The 19,640-nt window shown below is 37.7% G+C and overlaps 1 protein-coding gene across 3 annotated transcripts in view; it reads left to right on the forward strand.

Annotated features, from left to right (window-relative positions):
• The first annotated feature begins 4,503 nt into the window (after positions 1–4,503).
• Positions 4,504–19,640, forward strand: part of LOC133615985 (caprin-1-like) — a 28,792-nt gene continuing 13,655 nt past the window's right edge. Inside the window, exons 1-11 of one of the 3 annotated variants that reach the window (XM_061974936.2) lie at positions 4,504–4,684; positions 11,097–11,231; positions 12,671–12,733; positions 12,870–12,956; positions 13,541–13,782; positions 13,895–13,977; positions 16,152–16,322; positions 16,400–16,449; positions 16,538–16,618; positions 18,166–18,327; positions 19,374–19,473. In XM_061974936.2, coding sequence (XP_061830920.1) covers positions 11,097–11,231; positions 12,671–12,733; positions 12,870–12,956; positions 13,541–13,782; positions 13,895–13,977; positions 16,152–16,322; positions 16,400–16,449; positions 16,538–16,618; positions 18,166–18,327; positions 19,374–19,473 — 1,174 coding nt within the window. In that variant the 5' untranslated portion in view covers positions 4,504–4,684. Of the gene's footprint in view, positions 4,685–11,096; positions 11,232–12,670; positions 12,734–12,869; positions 12,957–13,540; positions 13,783–13,894; positions 13,978–16,151; positions 16,323–16,396; positions 16,450–16,537; positions 16,619–18,165; positions 18,328–19,373; positions 19,474–19,640 lie in introns of all 3 variants that reach the window. The other 2 variants (XM_061974934.2, XM_061974937.2) reach the window with 2 other exon arrangements.

Raw genomic sequence — 19,640 nt, forward strand, 5'->3', positions numbered from 1 at the left:
GATTTACAAACATATGAACCCTAAGAGTATCTTATTCACCATTTAATTGGCAGCAGTTAACGGGTTATGTTTAAAAGCTCATACCAGCATTTTTCCCTGCTTGGCACTCAGCATCAAGGGTTGGAATTGGGGGTTAAATCACCAAAAATGATTCCCGGGCGCGGCGCCGCTGCTGCCCACTGCTCCCCTCACCTCCCAGGGGGTGAACAAGGGGATGGGTCAAATGCAGAGGAAAAATTTCACCACACCTAGTGTGTGTGTGACAATCATTGGTACTTTAACTTAACTTTAACTTTACACATACAAACTGTAGCACACAAAAAAGCATGTTTAATAAAAAAACGTTATTATGGTCTTACCTTTACATATAAATGAAGTCCATGCGCCGCTGTTGTGCTGGATTAATGAACCCCCTGACGGGAGTGTTATATCAACTAAAGCTCTCAATTCAACTTTCCACGTGCAAGATTGAATCTATTTAAAAAAGTGTAACCGAGGGTTTATAAATGTCGCCTATACTGTATGAAACTACAAAATAACAAACACGGAGGCTCCAGTTTACACGAGGACCACTTTATTTACCTTCTTTCAAAAACTTACGCTCCACTCCAACGTGTCATCACTTCTGCTCTTAGCGCCTTCAAAATAAGAGCTCAAGGCATATACTGTATAACAGCGCATAACAGGAACTTAACATCACAAAGAGGAAAGCCCATAAAAATAGGTTACAAAAGTTATTTAATAAGAAGCCAAAAAGTGCAAAAACAATAATGTTCGTGTTGGAGGAGTTGTGAATTAGGTACACCTGCAGTCTGCAGGTGTACCTAATGTTGTGGCCCTGCAGTCATTCACAACTCCTCCAACACGAACATTATTGTTTTTGCACTTTTAGGCTTCTTATGAAATAACTTTTTTAAATAGATTCAATCTTGCATGTGGAAAGTTTAAGTGTGGGTTTTAGTTGATATAACACTCCCGTCAGGGGGTGCAAATTCTACGGCGGGGGTGCAGGAGGCGGATTACTGCGAGCCTCAGCCAGTGCGTCTTTTGCAGCCGTTTTATGATCGCTCAGCACAAGAAATACGTTACACACATACAGTTGTTGACAAAATACACTGTACATTATATACCTCAGCTAACTAAACTATGGAAATGTATAATATAGTTCATATAGCAATACGGTCTCACTGCACAGCAGGCCAGCAGTTAGTCGAGTCCGCAATCCATGGTGAGGCACAAATGAGTGACGTGCCTCAACTGGCTGCTGATCACCGCACCGTCTCTTCTCAGTATTTGAACGGCAAATGTGAAAATTCAGCGATTTTGAATAAAAAGAATCTAAAACTGGTGAAGTTAAATGGAAAATAACTTTATAGTATACATTTAACTATTTAATTTTTTTTTCTTTTCTTTTTACATTTTTTTTCTTTCCATGATGGCAAGTGAGGCCCTGCCTCACCTGCCTCTAGTGACTGCACGTCACTGATATACAGTGTTGGGACTAACGCGTTACAAAGTAACGCGTTACTGTAACGCCGTTAGTTTCGGCGGTAACTAGTAATCTAACGCGTTATTTTTTTTTATTCAGTAATTTAGTTACCGTTACTACATGATGCGTTACTGCGTTATTTTACGTTACTTTTGATGTAGTATCGGCTAGAAACAGAAGCGCTACGGTGTCGTTCTTCTGAATCTTCCTCTGTCACAAGCCGGAGAGAAGAAAAGAGGCGCGGTCTATGTGTGTGTGGGTGTGGGTGTGGGGAAAAAAAGTTGTTGTCACGTTCAGTCCACACACAGCGTGGTCATGGCGAGCGCAGTAACGGAGGAGCTTGAACGCCCCCGCCATTGAATCGGTGTGTTTATAAGTGCAGACTCGGTTGTGCAAAACGAGGGTTTTAAACACATGCTGAACGTGCTTGAACCACGTTACGACATCCCGTCGCGCACCCACTTCAGCTATAAGATTGTGCCAGATCTTTATGAGCAGCAGAAGAAAAAAGTTGTGGATGAACTATCCCGAGCATCATCGGTTGCGCTCATGACAGACGGGTGGACGTCCAGGGGAACTATAAGCGCTCACTTCATCACAGCAGACTGGGAGATGAGAAGACACGCCCCCGCTACGAGAGTCACCTTGGTACTGACACAAGCAGTGGAGGAATGGAAGATAAAGATATCCCAGTCACACGTGATAATGCCAAAAATCAAATAATTACAGAGAATGAGGCAGGACTGGGACCACAGATAGGTGCTTTGCACATGTAGTGAATTTGGCATCACAGAAGGGAATCTCAGTCAATAGGATGGAGCGCCTCTTTGGGAGGATCAGGAAGGTTTCTTACTTCCACCCAAGCACAGCTGCTCATGTGCTTAAGACAAAGCAAGAAATGCTAAAGCTGCCTGCTCATACATGATGTCCCAACGAGGTGGAACTCCACTTATGATATGTTGGAGCAGCAGGCAGCTATATACTCTGCATTGACCCACAACACCCTGAAGACAAATGTCACCCTGTCTGATGATGATGTGAGAGTGGCAGGTGAGGTCCTCCAGGTGCTTAAACCCCTCAAAAGTGTTCCATCTCTACTGAGCACTGAAACTTCACCATCTGTGTCAATGATCCTGCCACTGAAAACAAGTATTCTACAATCCATGGCTCCAAGTGTGGAAGACAGCAGCATCACTCCAGATGTCAGGCTTTATGTTTCAAGGAAGATGATGTGCCTTCTTATGTTGCACTTTAACTTGTTTTTTATTCATGGTCATTGGTCCAAGTTTAAAGAAAGGAGGAATGCCTTTTTATGTTGCACTGTTTTTCATTAATTATGTTAAAAGGAAAATAAAAATGTATGTCAAGTTGATCAACAGATTGTATTATTCTCCAGTGCAATAACAGTACTGAAATGAAGGCAAAAAGGGCATTAATGGGAGCTTTAAAAAAAAAAAAGAAGAAAAAAAGAAGTAACTAAATAGTTACTTTTCACAGTAACGCATTACTTTTTGGTGTAAATAACTGAGTTAGTAACTGAGTTACTTTTGAAATAAAGTAACTAGTAACTGTAACTAGTTACTGGTTTTCAGTAACTAACCCAACACTGCTGATATATATATATATATATATATATATATATATATATATATATATATATATATATATATATACACATATATATATATATATATATATATATATATATATATATATATATATATATATATATATATATATATATATATATATATATATATATATATATATATATATATATATATATATATGTATCTGTGTTGGCCATGCGATGAGGTGGCGACTTGTCCAGGGTGTACCCTGCCTTCCGCCCAAATGCAGCTGAGATAAGCTCCAGCACCTCCCGCTAGAGAGACAAGCGGTAAAAATGGATGGATGGATGGATGTATGCATGCATGTAAAGTAATTTCAGTATATTTGACATATACGCCACCTGCTGCTTGTTTTTTGCTATTACGTCCCAAATTTTACCAGCTAGAAATGGATAATAGAATAAAGCCATTTATTTTATATTTAACGTTTTCTGGATACCTATGGATACCATGTTAGGAGTGTGACATTATAACAGTGTACGTCAAATTAAAATCAATTTAAATAAATTTGTGAATAATATTTGATTAATAAATATTAATAACCAAACAAATTTAGGCGTGATGGGGTTTTTTCCTGTAAATAATTAGCTTAATTTTTGGAGGGTTGGGAAATATTATGTTAAAAATTGTCTGCCATACTAAACACATACAACATTTCTACAATTGTTTTACAAAATAATTAATTTTGTTGTATTAAGAATTTTGTATTTTTATAAATATATTACAGTCACAAATATTAAATATTGTATATAATATAGTACATTCAATCATAATAAAAAGATTTGGGGGGGCATTGTTTTTTTTGTTTTTATCATTCTCTGTTTGTGTTGTGATGTGCTTGCTCGTTTCTCTTGTGTTATCTTTTAACCTGCCCATTGTACAGCACTTTGGCTACCCCTGTGGTAAATTTTAAATGTGCTTTATAAATAAAGTTGATTTGATTTGATTTGATTTGATTTTATTACTACAACCAACCCAATGTAGAGATATTATTAGTGTATTATTATCAGCATTCCAACTTTTTACATTTTATTTACGCTTGTGTTCCCATTTAAGCTGTTGTTTTTTGGTATTCTCACTTGATTTACTGACAAAAATAAACCAAAAATAAGTATATGCTGCTAATCGCCGGTCAATGTTTATTAATGCGGCAAAATGGCTAATAAAATTAGGCCGGTGCGGTTTGGAGACCCCTGATGTAGTCAATGTAAATGTTGATAACATCTTGACACACTTTTGATGTGAGTAAAACCAAATATTTTAAATCTGATTTTTTTTTATGTACCCTGTATATATTCGTAATATTTCAATGACTCGATTTAATATGCCTTCATTTTCGTACGGTAAACATTTGCAGGATGTTGCCATCAGGCAATCTTGAGGCCGCCAAAGGAGGGTCCTTGTAGCTTCTCCTAGCTCCTCAGCCGGGTTGTGTGTCCGCCTGAGCATCTTTTTTTTTTTGGTGGAAAAATACAACTGAAAGTAAAAAGACTCCGTATTTTACCCACACAGCTGCCGTTAATCCCCGTCGACGGAAATCTCTTTGAAGACAAAGAGTATAAAGGTGTGTCATTTGTGTTCCGACCATGGAATGGCAGTAGGTGCAAAATACCCTTTTGTCACGATCGTGTCGAGACGCTAGCACGAAACGAGCTGTCGCAGCATCCACTCGTCGCTCTTGTTTTTCCGCACTTGAAGTCATTAAGATGCCGTCCGTAAAACGGAAAAAATATAGTTTTATATTTACCTATATATGTTGTTAAATAACATGGTCGCTAACGGGAAATAGGCGCAGGGCATTAATAAAGCGGCTAGCTTGGAAGCTAACAATGGGCATGGAGTGGTATGCAACGCTTAATTGAATGTGACAATATGCTATTTAACGTTAGCTTGGTGCTTTGGTTTTACTCTAATACTCTCCAGTAGCTAAGTAAGTCCAAGAGAAAGGTCGTTTTGTTCAATTTGTTCAATTAGCTTTCGTTACGTAACATTAGTTCACCCTCTTAAAACCTATCCTCGCTGCTTTCACTTTTACCGAAATGCTACTGTTGGCTTCCCGTGCTATTCTTGAACAAGTCATCCATTTAAAGCTATTTACATTATACTCTATGATATTTTTGTCGAAAGTCAGCTCAGCTATTGGTATAAAACGTCAAAAACATGTACTTAAATAGCATTAATAAGGTTGAGGTATTCCGACACAGTGGATAGAAGGTTAATGGTGTGTTGTTTTCCAACTTTAGATCATTGTTACATCGACTATGGTGGCCAAACAGTCCAATGTCCAAAATCGCTAAAAACACATACAACGGGAAAGTGCTGCAATAAAGGGAACTGCACTATTTTTGAAATGTTGCCTATCATGCACACTGTGTTTTTGTGCATTCTAAATCGCAGAAAAACGCCAGCAAGAGGTGGCTAACAATGTATCCATCCATCCATTTCCTACCGCTTATTCCCTTCGGGGTCGCGGGGGGCGCTGGAGCCTATCTTAGCTACAATGGGGCGGAAGGCGGGGTACACCCTGGACAAGTCGCCACCTCATCGCAGGGCCAACACAGATAGACAACATTCACACTCACATTCACACAATAGGGCCCATTTAGTGTTGCCAATGAACCTATCCCCAGGTGCATGTCTTTGGAGGTGGGAGGAAGCCGGAGTACCCGGAGGGAACCCACACAGTCACGGGGAGAACATGCAAACTCCACACAGAAAGATCCCGAGGCCGGGATTAAACTCACGACTACTCAGGACCTTCGTATTGTGAGGCAGACGCTATGAGGATTAATCTATTCCTCCTAAAAAGCAATCTGAAAACCTCAAATGTTTTATATTTACAGTACATTTGTCGTTTTAAGCATTTCCAAAACTTTTTTTTGGTTAGGGGTGCATTGATTTCATAGAGTGCATCGCAATATTTGCTATTTCCGTTCACAATAACAACTAGGGATAGAAATTCTAATTTTTACGATTCCAATTTCATCCATCTGGTTATTTAACAACACTTTAATTTATTCTGATTTGGATAAAAAGATAAGTTGATTAGCATTAACTTTGTTTAGTTTAGAAGATGCATGAATGTTCATACATAGCAGTGAGGTCTTAAGAGGCTGGCAACCTCCATGGGAAGCCAGGGTCAAGACTCTGGTTCCACAGGGAATAAAGTGAATTTAAAAAAAACAACCTATAAAATAATGATCAGCTTAATAGTTTACTGTAGAAATAAACAAAATATTACATAACGTTATTATTTTTCAAAGAATATGCGCTGACCACTCCAAAGTAAAACTATGTCCACTGTTGTTCAAGTTGTTCAATTAGTTTTTGTTACGTAACATTAGTTCACCCTCTTAAAACCTATCCTCGCTGCTTTCACTTTTACCGAAATGCTACTGTTGGCTTCCCGTGCTATTCTTGAACAAGTCATCCATTTAAAGCTATTTACGTTATATTCTAGGATATTTTTGTCTAAAGTCGGCCAGCTATTGGTATAAAACGGCAAAACATGTACCTAAATAGCATTAATAAGGTTGAGGTATTCCGACACAGTGGGTAGAAGGTTAATGTTATTTTGTTTTCCAACTTTAGATCATTGTTACATCGACTATGGTGGCCAAACAGTCCAATGTCCAAACTCGCCAAAACACATACAACGGGAAAATGCTGCAATAAAGGGAACTGCACCCATTTATTTTGAAATGTTGACTATCATGCACACTCCGTTTTTTGTGCATTCTAAATCACAGAAAATGCCAGCAAGAGGTGGCTAACAATGTATGCAATGGGGATGAATCTATTCCTCCTAAAAAAAAAAACAATCTGAAAACTTCCAATGTTTTATATTTACAGTATATTTGTCGTTTTAAGCATTTACGAAACTGTTTTGGTGTGGGTGCATTGCAACATTCGCTATTTCCATTCACAATAAAAACGAGAGGGAAATTAAGATTTTTACAATTCCAATTTCATCTTCGATTACGCTTAACGATTTGGTTCTTCATCAATACTTTCATCGATTCTCATCTGGATAAAAAGATAACAAGTTGATTAGCGTTAACTTTGTTTAGTTTAGAAGATGCATGAATGTTCATACATAGCAGTGAGGTCTTAAGAGGCTGGCAACCTCCATGGGAAGCCAGGGTCAAGACTCTGGTTCCACAGGGAATAAAGTGAATTTAAAAAAAAATACCTATAAAATAATGATCAGCTTAATAGTTTACTGTAGAAATAAACAAAATATTACATAACGTTATTATTTTTCAAAGAATATGCGCTGACCACTCCAAAGTAAAACTATGTCCACTGTTGTTCAAGTTGTTCAATTAGTTTTCGTTACGTAACATTAGTTCACCCTCTTAAAACCTATCCTCGCTGCTTTCACTTTTACCGAAATGCTACTGTTGGCTTCCCGTGCTATTCTTGAACAAGTCATCCATTTAAAGCTATTTACGTTATATTCTAGGATATTTTTGTCTAAAGTCGGCCAGCTATTGGTATAAAACGGCAAAACATGTACCTAAATAGCATTAATAAGGTTGAGGTATTCCGACACAGTGGGTAGAAGGTTAATGTTATTTTGTTTTCCAACTTTAGATCATTGTTACATCGACTATGGTGGCCAAACAGTCCAATGTCCAAACTCGCCAAAACACATACAACGGGAAAATGCTGCAATAAAGGGAACTGCACCCATTTATTTTGAAATGTTGACTATCATGCACACTCCGTTTTTTGTGCATTCTAAATCACAGAAAATGCCAGCAAGAGGTGGCTAACAATGTATGCAATGGGGATGAATCTATTCCTCCTACAAAAAAAAACAATCTGAAAACTTCCAATGTTTTATATTTACAGTATATTTGTCGTTTTAAGCATTTACGAAACTGTTTTGGTGTGGGTGCATTGCAACATTCACTATTTCCATTCACAATAAAAACGAGAGGGAAATTAAGATTTTTACAATTCCAATTTCATCTTCGATTACGCTTAACGATTTGGTTCTTCATCAATACTTTCATCGATTCTCATCTGGATAAAAAGATAACAAGTTGATTAGCGTTAACTTTGTTTAGTTTAGAAGATGCATGAATGTTCAAACTCAGCAGTGAGGTCTTAAGAGGCTGGCAACCTTCATGGGAAGCCAGGGTCAAGACTCAGCGATTCCGCAGAGAAAAAAAGTAACATTTAAAAAAAATACCTATGATATAATGATCAACTAGTTTACTGTAGAAATAAACAAAATATTACATAATATTGATTATTTTTAAAAGAATATGCGCTGACCATGCCAAAGAAAAACTATGTCCCCTGATGTTCAATTCGTTCAATTAGTTTTCGTTACGTAACATTAGTTCACCCTCCTAATGATGTTGCTTATGGTGGGGATTCCATTCCAGCTCTGACGGCATAGAAAACCCATCTTTCGTTCAAAGTTAATGTTAATGGTAGTATTTCCTCTCATTGATGAAATATCCGCTTTGCAAATATTGCAAGTTGCCCTGTTGTCGTCCTTTCTCGTGAATAACTCTCCAGCTTTTGTGCTGCTTCCGCACAATGCATGGTGACGTCATGCGCACACTCAAGCATCAATAAGGGAATCGTTATCAAAACTGGAAAATGATTCCTAGGAATCGAAAGACTGGAGCCAGTTCTAAACAAGAATTGGTTTTCGATTCCCATCTCTAATAACAACTACCACTACTAATGGCAGACTAGTCCATGGGCGCCAACAACGGCTTCCTTGAGGCAACTGATGATCCAGAATCCTTTTGAGCCTAAATATAAAGAAGATGAGCTACAAGTTTTAGAAGCTGAGTGATAAACAGATCCAGCTTTAGGGAAACACTAAGCATAATGTAGCAGTAGCGCCAAACAAGAAATGCAAACTACGAACATAAAAAAAACAATCATTTACTGTACAATGTTCGCTCTTACTGGGATGCCGATTGATGAGATGTTTATTATTTCTTTCAGCACAAGACTTGTTTTCCTCGTTTAGATGATTAAGTCATCATAATCCTCACTCTTAAGGTATAAAAATGCTGGGAAAAAACAAGCATCTTGCCGTGTCTTCCTAGCGATGTCTTAGTTTTAAGTTGAATTTTAAAGTTGACCAACTTCGTCTTATGGCCACAACTTTCTACTATACAGGTGTGAAGCATGATTTATAATCTAGCATCAACTTTTACAGCTCACCAGCTCAGTATCTCAATAGCTGCAGTCGTTACATTACCACATGATCAAGGCTACTGAGGTTACTAAAAATAGTTCTTCTGCGTTAGCTTTTACAACAACACAGTCATCAATACTGAGATAGTATGAACGTCTCAGCATTTTTGGGATGTTTTGAGGGCTAAATAGGCAGAATAGATGAATACCATTCATGTTGTTGTTATGACAGTCTATACATTCTATGATTGCTAATATTAGTAGCTAAAATCTACTAGGTGTGGCAATGCATTAAGGTTTCTGTAAGCAACTTGTACCCAAAAGGAATTCCGTTAGATGTTTGGACACTAGGGTTTCCCTTACATGTACCATATTTTTCGGACTATAAGTCGCAGTTTTTTTCATAGTTTGACTGGGCTCCAGTGCGACTTATATATGTTTTTTTCCTTCTTTATTATGCATTTTCGGCAGGTGCGGCTTATATTCCGGTGCGACTTATACTCCGAAAAATACGGTAATTGATTGTGGCGCAGCACCACGGCAAAATAAAACCCACCACACTTGAAAAATGACTGTCCTTTATGTGAAAACTAATTAATGTATGAATGGATATATATATAGCCTATTATTTACACACTATTGACTAGTGAGGCAGTGAAAATTCAACCACCGAAAGACCAATTACCAAACCAGCATTGCCAAAACAGGATGTTGTGATGACGCAAGCAAAAGCGAAGGGCAGCATGTCTGCGATGTGGACGTACTTTAATATATCCGAGATATACCCATGGACAGTGATCTACAAAATGTGCAAATATTAAGAGGGCAGTAGAGCTCCATCATAGAGAGAAATTGTGTGAGGTGTCCGTGTTTAGACGAGAGACGGCTGGCCCTCCGCGGTACTTGCCCAGCTTTTGCACCCCAGCTTGACCGACTAAGCCCTTAAAGCTAATCCTGGTCCCGAAGTTATGGATCCGATTTGGTTTGTTTGCCGCCATGTTCTAACATGCCAGAGGCTGTTTACCTGTATATGCATCTTTGACTATTATGCAAATTGTCATATTGACCACCGTCCTAACCACGCCCACACCGCCACAAGCTCAATGGCAGTCTGGGGGGAACCCTGGACACACTTAGGCTACCAAATAATTGTGCATTAACCGAAATCGAGGTAAAAGATTCAATTAATCGAGATTAACGATTTTTGCCGTAAAACGCCCAGCCTAACGTACTCTGCCAGGGGTGCTAGACATGAGTGATATTTCTTTTTGAAGTCATGCCAAGAAGAAAGTTGGCAGATTTAAAAGTGTTAATTTTTAATTTATGTAATTGTTAAACACTTGGTCGTGAAAAATGGTTGCTACACAATATTGTAAAATGAGTGTTTACCAAGTACATAAAGAAAAATGTAAATTTTCTGTCCGCCAACTTTCTTCTGGGCATCAAATAGAGACATCCCTCAGGTCTGGCTGGTGCCCCTGGTAGCCTGGTGACTTTGGTTTTGTTCTGTGAACTTGCAGCATTTTCTCTAAAGCAGTTGTTTGGTGTTTGTTTGGTTTTTTTGGACATTAGAATACATCCCCTGTCTACAGTTCATGATTCAACATATCAGAAAGGGAGTAGGAAAAAGAATAGCTAATCTAATCCTACTTCTTCTCCATGTCAATCACTAGTAAATGTGTTCACCTCCTTTGTTCTTTATACGCTACTTACAAAAGGGAAACAACTTGGTCCTCAACAGCCAAAATCAATGAAGCAGTTTGAACATATGCTTGAATAACCCACCACTAACTATCTCAATTTAGATGCCTTCAGCAATGGTTGGCAACAATGCTGTGCAGTCTGCCATTCCAGAGCTTGGAAAGGCAAGCCAGTCGGAAACCATGAAGCAGGTGCTTGGCGTGATTGACAAGAAAGTTCGCAACATGGAGAAAAAAAAGGTAAGGTCGTTGATTTGTATCACCCGCAGCATTATGACCATACACACAGCGATCTAAAACTAGGTGTGTATAATTCTGCCTTTGTGGTGTGGAATTGCACTACATCATACTGAGAGCTGTTAATAATTAACATCTGTCCTATGGCTAAATAACGTAACGTGATGGTATTAAGAGAAGGTGCCCAGGGTTTTGTGGTTTGAGTATTTTTACTATAGAAAAGCATATTCAAAATTCAAAATTTTCACATTACTCTTGAAATTCAGAATGAAGTGTTTTTCTCCATATCTCATAATTACCTCTGTTAGGAGGTTACCGGTATATAATTTTTGCTGTTGGTTTGTTAGTTTAAAGCTGCAGCTATTGATCATTTTAGTAAGTGAGTAATCTATCGGTTAATTTGTATGAATAAAACACCCAGCCTCAATGTGTCGGTTTGGGACATAAACAAGGATATTTCTAATGCCGTTTATTCTTATAAATGCACATTACCGGTACATTAAAATTGCACTTTTACCATAGGAGCATCACTACATATTACTTATATTACTTACTAATATTTCTAGCCTAAAACTAGTCAATAGATAATAAATAACCAAAGTAAACAAATATGCATAAATTCAATAAAGTATGATACATTTAGTGACAATGTATTTACCAATTTTAACACATCCACATTCGAAAAGCTAATAATTGGACGAGTGGTGTTTGATATTGATATTTAGACATACAACTTGTACAAACTGTAAGTACTAACATGTCCTCACATGCCTCCATGTGTTTGAAATGAATAAAATATTTGTTATGCAAGTCAAACAGATAAGATGACATTAGCTACACAAAATAGACTTTTACTTTGTTTCTGCTTGTTTGCTGCTCTTTAATATGCAGTATACTTTCTGGTAATGTGCTGCTGATGTAATTCTATTAGAAAATGCCAGCTTTGTTTGACATTGCAAATATTTTACAATTTCTGTAATTTTCCCATTTTAAACACATCTCTCTTCCATCTTTTTTGGATCCTTTACTCTGTTTCCACCTTGTCATTTTTCTTTGAGTTATCTCTCAGCCCACATCACCTGCAGCGCTAGCTTCATCACCAATAGATGCACAACTCTCATGTGCGCTAGAGCAATTCTGCAGAAACGATTTCCGCGTATTTATCATCGAAGCAACCAAATACAAATTGATGCTTTTTTCTAATTATTCTATTTAATCGGTGAATCATTGCAGCCCTAAATGGGAGCATTCCAAGTTTTTGTTTGATATCGTCACATGCCAAGGCATTATTGCTGTCATTTTGAAACATAAATATTCACAATACTATTACATCCATATTTTCCACTATTCATTATATGTTTACCCCACAAGTCATCTCATGGGTACAGAACTTGTATGACAATAGTACATTTTAATTATATTATTGCCTATTTTTCTCTTAGTCCAAGTTGGATGACTATCAAGCAAAGAAGGATAAAGGTGAAAGACTGAACCAGGATCAACTGGTATGTACATGAGGTCTGGTTTCCCTGCTTTAACCATGTTTAATTTCCTCTGATGAAACATCTGATAATTTAATCAAAATGCAGTTTTTTTCTAATCTAAATCGAAGAAAATTTATAATTCCCTTTTTCCCTGAAGGAGGCTTTGTCAAAGTACCAGGAGATTCTCAACAACATTGATTTTGCTCGAGAGTTGCAGAAGGGCTTCCTGACTCTGGGCCAGGACGTGAGTTCTAAACACATTTTTAATTTCTATGAGCTATTATCTGTTTCCATCGGGGTGTACTCTTAAGTTTAGCACACCAATGCTCAGCAGTAGCACAGGATCTGCTTTGAGTTTCTTTTCATGGTGTATAGGCTGGATGGTAAGCTCTATCACAATCTGCATAAGTCGTGTTATCTCTTATCGGCACAATACAATCAATTTGACAAAGAGCAGGATTGAACCAATGTATTCAAACAGCAATAATGGAGGCTATCCAGTTTTTTGTTGCTTCTATCCCTTCAGCACAGGAGGAAGACATGCATTGTTTGAGGAACAAGCTAATTTTCTGTTCTTCACATCATATTTGCTGTCAACCTATCCACTTCTGTGTCAAGTTCCACAATAGTTATTTTGCTACCATTCACATCTTTTTACAATGGAAATAGAAAATCATACAGGACCAAATACAAATCCTGCTTTTTGGAAACAGCGATTGTAAGTCAAAAGCTTTTGATCATAAATGTTCTCCACTGTGAAATTGTATGATTCTCCATTCACACCTTGTGGGCTATATCACCCAGAAACATGTCAGACTCTGTATTCAGATTCAGAAGACGGTGAAGAAGACTGCAAGGAGGGAACAGCTACATCGAGAGGAGCTGGAACAACTGCGGCTGAAAACTGTTTTGGAGCTGCAGTTCTTACTGGACCAGTTGGGAGATGAAACTGTCAGGCAGGAACTGAAACAGCCTGATGCCTCGGGTTCCTCCTTGCTCACGGACGCTGATCTTGCATCCTTTGATGAGTTCTACAAACTTGTAGGTCCAGATCGCAACTATGACGTGAGGTACAGTATGTGGCGCCTCCATGCCGTTGGCAACAGTGTTTACTGAATTTGTGTATAATCTGCAGTGGCACATGTCGACTGTGTACTAAATGAAAGGCTTGCTGTATTCCAGGTTGACTGAACAATACAAAGAGGCCTCACTACACTTGTGGGAACTGCTCGAGGGCAAAAACAAGGCTGTAGCAGGAACGTCATGTAAGCATTTTCACTGCTTCCTAATCATTGTGGCAGTTGGCTTAAGGTGCGAGAATATGTTTATTGTACTGTTAAAGACGGGTGGGCAATACAGTACTGCAAATTTTGGTATTGATTCAATACCAAGTAAATACAGGACTAGTATTGATCCTACCTATAGTAATACCAATCATTTTTACAAGCTCATTAAAGGGGTCCTTTTATAGAAAACCACATTTTCTTACCTATTGATATCTGCTGTTGTGTATTTGGGATCTGCATATGACCCGAAAATGTAAAATCAAACCGTGGAGGCATAGCGGAGATATTTATCAAACAATATCGCCTTCCTTCATACTTCCTCCAAACGAGCCGTTTGTAATTTGCCTGTTTGGTAAAGTTTTTCCCAAGTGTGACGTCAGCGGATTATCCATACATGGTAGAAATTTACCCAAAGGGCTTTACGCAGTTCCATGGTTTTAGTCCGACGTCATAGTCAATGAGCTCCTTTTTCACTATCCTATTGTTGTGGGGTAGAATGGCTCGTAAAAGGACATGCATCCTCTGCTGTTGGCATTTCTGAGACAATGTAGTGTATAGTTTAAACGTAAGTAGACTCGCTATGGAAGCTCTAAAAACTACAACAAAGATAGCGGGGAGAAGACGCTGTCGAAGTATAGCCACGTAAATAATACTGCTCACAAAATGGTGCATCCTGAAGAGATGGTCAGAAAGCGGCTTTAAAACAATCTGTAAAACATAATCTATGAAACTTTTGACCAAAGAACCACCATTACATGTTATGTACCACAAGGAAGTATTTTAAATGTAGAAGAAAAAAAAATACGACCCCCTTCAAATGATTTTATGATTTTTCCAGTTATATGTTGATCGTGATTATACTCCGAATAAAACCCTTGACAAAGATTTTAGGCAAACAAGAAATACTTTTATCAACAAATGTACTGTCATGTCCGGGCTATAGAGCACACCTAACTGTAAGCCGCAGCCACCTAATTTTTGGCGGAATTTTATTTTGTATGTAAGTTGGCCGCACAAGTCTGGAAGCAGTAAGTGTACACTTTGAAACATAAAATATTTACAAAGGCGCTTGTGTTAATTCCCAAATTTAACGAAAGATAGTGCCTGTAACACAATATATAGTAGCCTACTGCATCGTGGTCTTGGTCGTCGTCGTCCTCCTGCACGCCGAAGAAGACAATTTTAACGGTTTTAGCACACACATTCCGGCCTTTTGGTTAGTGGTGTTTCATTTCCGTTCCATTGTTTGTCCTTTTTTGATGGCTGGGTCAATCATCTTTGGCTCTGGGGCTGCGTTGTTCGCATTTTGTTGTTGTTTCTCTATGCCGAGGATGAGTGCACAACTCGCTAAAATGGCTGACTGAATTATCGGTTTGATTTAATGTTAACAATTTTATTGGTCTGATGTGACAAGGCTAAATTTATTGGCAGCATGTGAAGCCGAAAATATCCATAAATTATCTGCAGCATTGTATTAAGCGCAGAAAAAATGTAGAGCTCTATAGCCCGGAAATTACAGTATTTGAACAATTTAACAAGATTTAATACAACAACTTAAGACATGGCCAACTGAATAATAATGTAATCCCCTTAGTCTCCTGTATTGCATAAGTTACATAAATAGTTTGAGAAAAATAAAAACAAATACACAAAAGCAAAAATGATTGGCTTTGATTCAAATCCTTTCTCTTGTCACCCACAATGTCCTGTGTTCAAGATTTTTCCCCCTGAATTTGTAAACAATATCAATAACAATACGAACAAAAACACATTGATATTTTTGTTTCACAAATATTTCATCATTCTAGTAATAATTCTAATACTATCCTTGTTATCAATTTTTGGATCGATTTGCTCACCTGCTACAGTAATGTAGCAGTAATAAAGAAAATCATGCATATAATTGTGAATTTACATATGTTTGCATTTTATTTTTCCACCCATTTGCTGAATTTTTGCTTCATGTTAAGAGACCCGTATCCAAGAGTGTTAGTCAAAACCTAATACAACCTGATCCTAATACAACCAAAAGTCCTCATGAAACTCTCATTATGGATGCCTTTGTGTAATAACGTTTTTTGAATTCTCCTTTGTAACATTTTTTATGACAGTTTATTCAATTCTGCCCTTGATTTGTCACGTCATTGATCCAGACAAGTCGCTGAAGGGGACACTGGACAAGTTGCTGCAAAGTGGCTTCTTTGACCGAGCACAAAGTGGTCACAATGGAACATGTGAGGTGGAGGTGGAGGTGGAGGCGCAGGACCAGGAAAAGCAAACGACAGTGACTGATTCTAATATGGAGGAGCAAACATCTGAACCTGGTACATTTGAACACATGACAATATCTTGGTGCAAACGAGGAAGCAGAGAAGCTAATGACATTATTTCTTCTAAGAAGCAACAGTGACTGAAAATCACCCAGAGACAGTGAAAGTGGAAACCACAGAGGTCAGATTTGATAGCCATTGTATAGCATCAGAAAAAACACCAACTGAACTAATTTTTGAAATAATTTGTCCCTTTTTTTATGTTATAGTTTGTTAACAGGCAGTTTATCCCGGAAAGCACTTACAGCAGTACAGACACAGAAGTGGAGGAGTGGTCGGTAGACGTTCAGGTACTGTACTATCTGTAATATTTGCTTATTTTAACTCTCAAAATAAACTCTAAATCGACACATATTGTACTACTACAAATGTGGCAACTAATTTTTTCGAAGGTTCCTAAGCTGAACATGATTAATTTAAGTAACAGGAGTGACTTTTTAGCGAATCATTATGTTAATAACATGTTGACACCAATAACTTAAATAGTCGTCCCTTGTTTATCACTATTAGTCTGTTCCGAACATGACCACGATAAATGAATTTCCACAAATTGTACCCCGCCTTCCGCCCGATTGTAGCTGAGATAGGATCCAGCGCCCCCCGCGACCCCGAAGGGAATTAGCGGTAGAAAATGGATGGATGGATAATCAAATAGTTTCCTCATTTAAAATACATAAATAGTTTGTTAACTAGAGCATTCACAACCTTCTAAATCATTTTTGTTTTTAACATTATGCATTTAGACATGCATCAACGCCCTTTTGTCACCTTTACATTTATAAGCCAATGTAGCTACCTGCGCCAATCCTTGGCCACGATACTGAACAGCGTGTCCTGTCTGTTTTGGTCTCCTCTATTGGCCCATACTACTGTAGAATTTATATCTTTAGTTTATTTTGCCAGTTTCATACTTGAAAATGCTTAATTTAGGATCCCAAAAATGTTGGATATGCTTGAAAAATATAAAACATCCCAAACAAATCAGTGCTGTGGTGATGATTGAACATTAAAAAAAAAAAAAAAAAAAAGTTAACAGTACTGTGCTGAGGTTTTAACCCGTTATAATTGAAATATCAAATATACAGAGGTCCTAAATGATGCAACTTCCTGTGGACCATGTGATTTATGGATTATTCCACATTTTTGAGAGGGTTTAATGTGTTAGAGTAAAAGGACTGAGTGTAAAACTATGGAACACCATTTTTTTAAATAAATAATAAATAAATGGGTTATACTTGTATAGCGCTTTTCTACCTTCAAGGTACTCAAAGCGCTTTGACAGTATTTCCACATTCACCCATTCACACACACATTCACACACTGATGGCGGGAGCTGCCATGCAAGGCGCTAACCAGCAGCCATCAGGAGCAAGGGGTGAAGTGTCTTGCCCAAGGACACAACGGACGTGACTAGGATGGTAGAAGGTGGGGATTGAACCCCAGTAACCAGCAACCCTCCGATTGCTGGCACGGCCACTACCAACTTTGCCACGCCGTCCAGAAAGAAAATAAACCTTAAAGTACAGCTGGGGTAAGGAGTAACACAAATTAATTACATTTCTAATTACAATCTAATCTTAAGAAGCAGGGACGGACAACAAATGCTATTTTTCTGGTATCCAAGGTAGTTTGAATAATAATTTAGTTGTATTTATTAAATATGCAGGACACTATGCTTGATAAAAAAAAATCTTTTTACAGTTACTTTCATCGTGCATTTATACATTTTTAATTTCCAGGGGACACAAATAGCACATATTTGGTGGAATGCCCCTTAAATGCAGCATCCTATCGTCCTTAGGGGTATGACTAATAATTAGTGTACTTGTGCTCAAAGATGGTGAACTCCCTCCAGCTTCAGCCCCCAACCCAGCTGACTCCAGAACCAACTGTCGATGTGAACCCTGTCACTCCTTCTCCGCCTACTGACCCAGTAGTCAGGAAGCAGGTAGTGCAAGATCTCATGGCCCAGATGCAAGGGATGTATAACTTCATGCAGGTGAGAGGAATCACTGTGGTCACGGTACTGCATGTAGACCCAAGAAAGCTAAAGCAAATCAAACCACAATCAATATGAGCAAATAATGTATAAGTAAAAAATAATGAAATTATTTATTTCACTTTGAAATGTCCTTTTCTATTATTGTACTCAGCCAGAGGAAACATGGAGGATACTCACTGTCTACAGTAATGAACACATTAACACTTTTTTGACAATGTCAATGAACCAAGCAAAATATATTTTCATTCGGTGAAGCTTTAAGTGTATATGTCAAAAGGAATCCAGTTAGGCAATACAATTGTACATGTGAAGTGTTATAATTAGAGATGTCCGATAATATCGGCCTGCCGATACTATCGGCCGATAAATGCGTTAAAATGTAATATCGGAAATTATCGGTATCGTTTCTTTGTTTTTTTTGTTGTCTTTTTTGTTTTATTAAATCAACATAAAAAACACAAGATAGACTTACAATTAGTGCACCAACCCAAAAAACCTCCCTCCCACCAAAGGGTTATTTCTTTCTGTTATTAATATTCTGGTTCCTACATTATATATCAATATATATCAATACAGTCTGCAAGGGATACAGTCCGTAAGCACACATGATTGTGTGTGCTGCTGGTCCACTAATAGTACTAACCTTTAACAGTTAATTTTACTCATTTTCATCAATTACTACTTTCTATGTAATTGTTTTTTATATATTGTTTTACTTTCTTTTTTATTCAAGAAAATGTTTTTAATTTATTTATCTTATTTTATTAATTTTTTTAAAAAGTACCTTATCTTCCCCATACCTGGTTGTCCAAATTAGGCATAATAATGTGTTAATTCCACGACTGCATATATCGGTTGATATCGGTATCGGTTGATATCGGTATCGGTAATTAAAGAGTTGGACAATATCGGATATCGGCAAAAAGCCATTATCGGACATCCCTAGTTATAATAAATTAGATATTGTGGTTTAGAATGTGGTTCTCTACAGTCATGAATGCATTACAGCTCCTAAACTTTTCCTGCTGTTCTTGATACCCCAGGACTCAATGTTGGAATTTGATGGCCAAGCCCTCGACCCAGCAATTGTTTCCGCCCAGCCCATGAAGCCAGTCCAAACTGTAGACCTACAACAGATGGCCTGTGAGTATACTTTTTCACTAGCGTCTTTCTTTTAAAACAATTAATTTTAATTACACGATTATGACTTCAATATCCCAAATGGAATACAGTGACTACATATTTATTACATTTATAAGAAATAGCCTATACGTTAATTCATGTACTATTAACAAATATGTCCCACACAG

This window comes from Nerophis lumbriciformis, linkage group LG15 (genome assembly GCF_033978685.3).
Source record: "Nerophis lumbriciformis linkage group LG15, RoL_Nlum_v2.1, whole genome shotgun sequence".
In the NCBI taxonomy this organism is placed as follows: Eukaryota; Metazoa; Chordata; class Actinopteri; order Syngnathiformes; family Syngnathidae; genus Nerophis; species Nerophis lumbriciformis.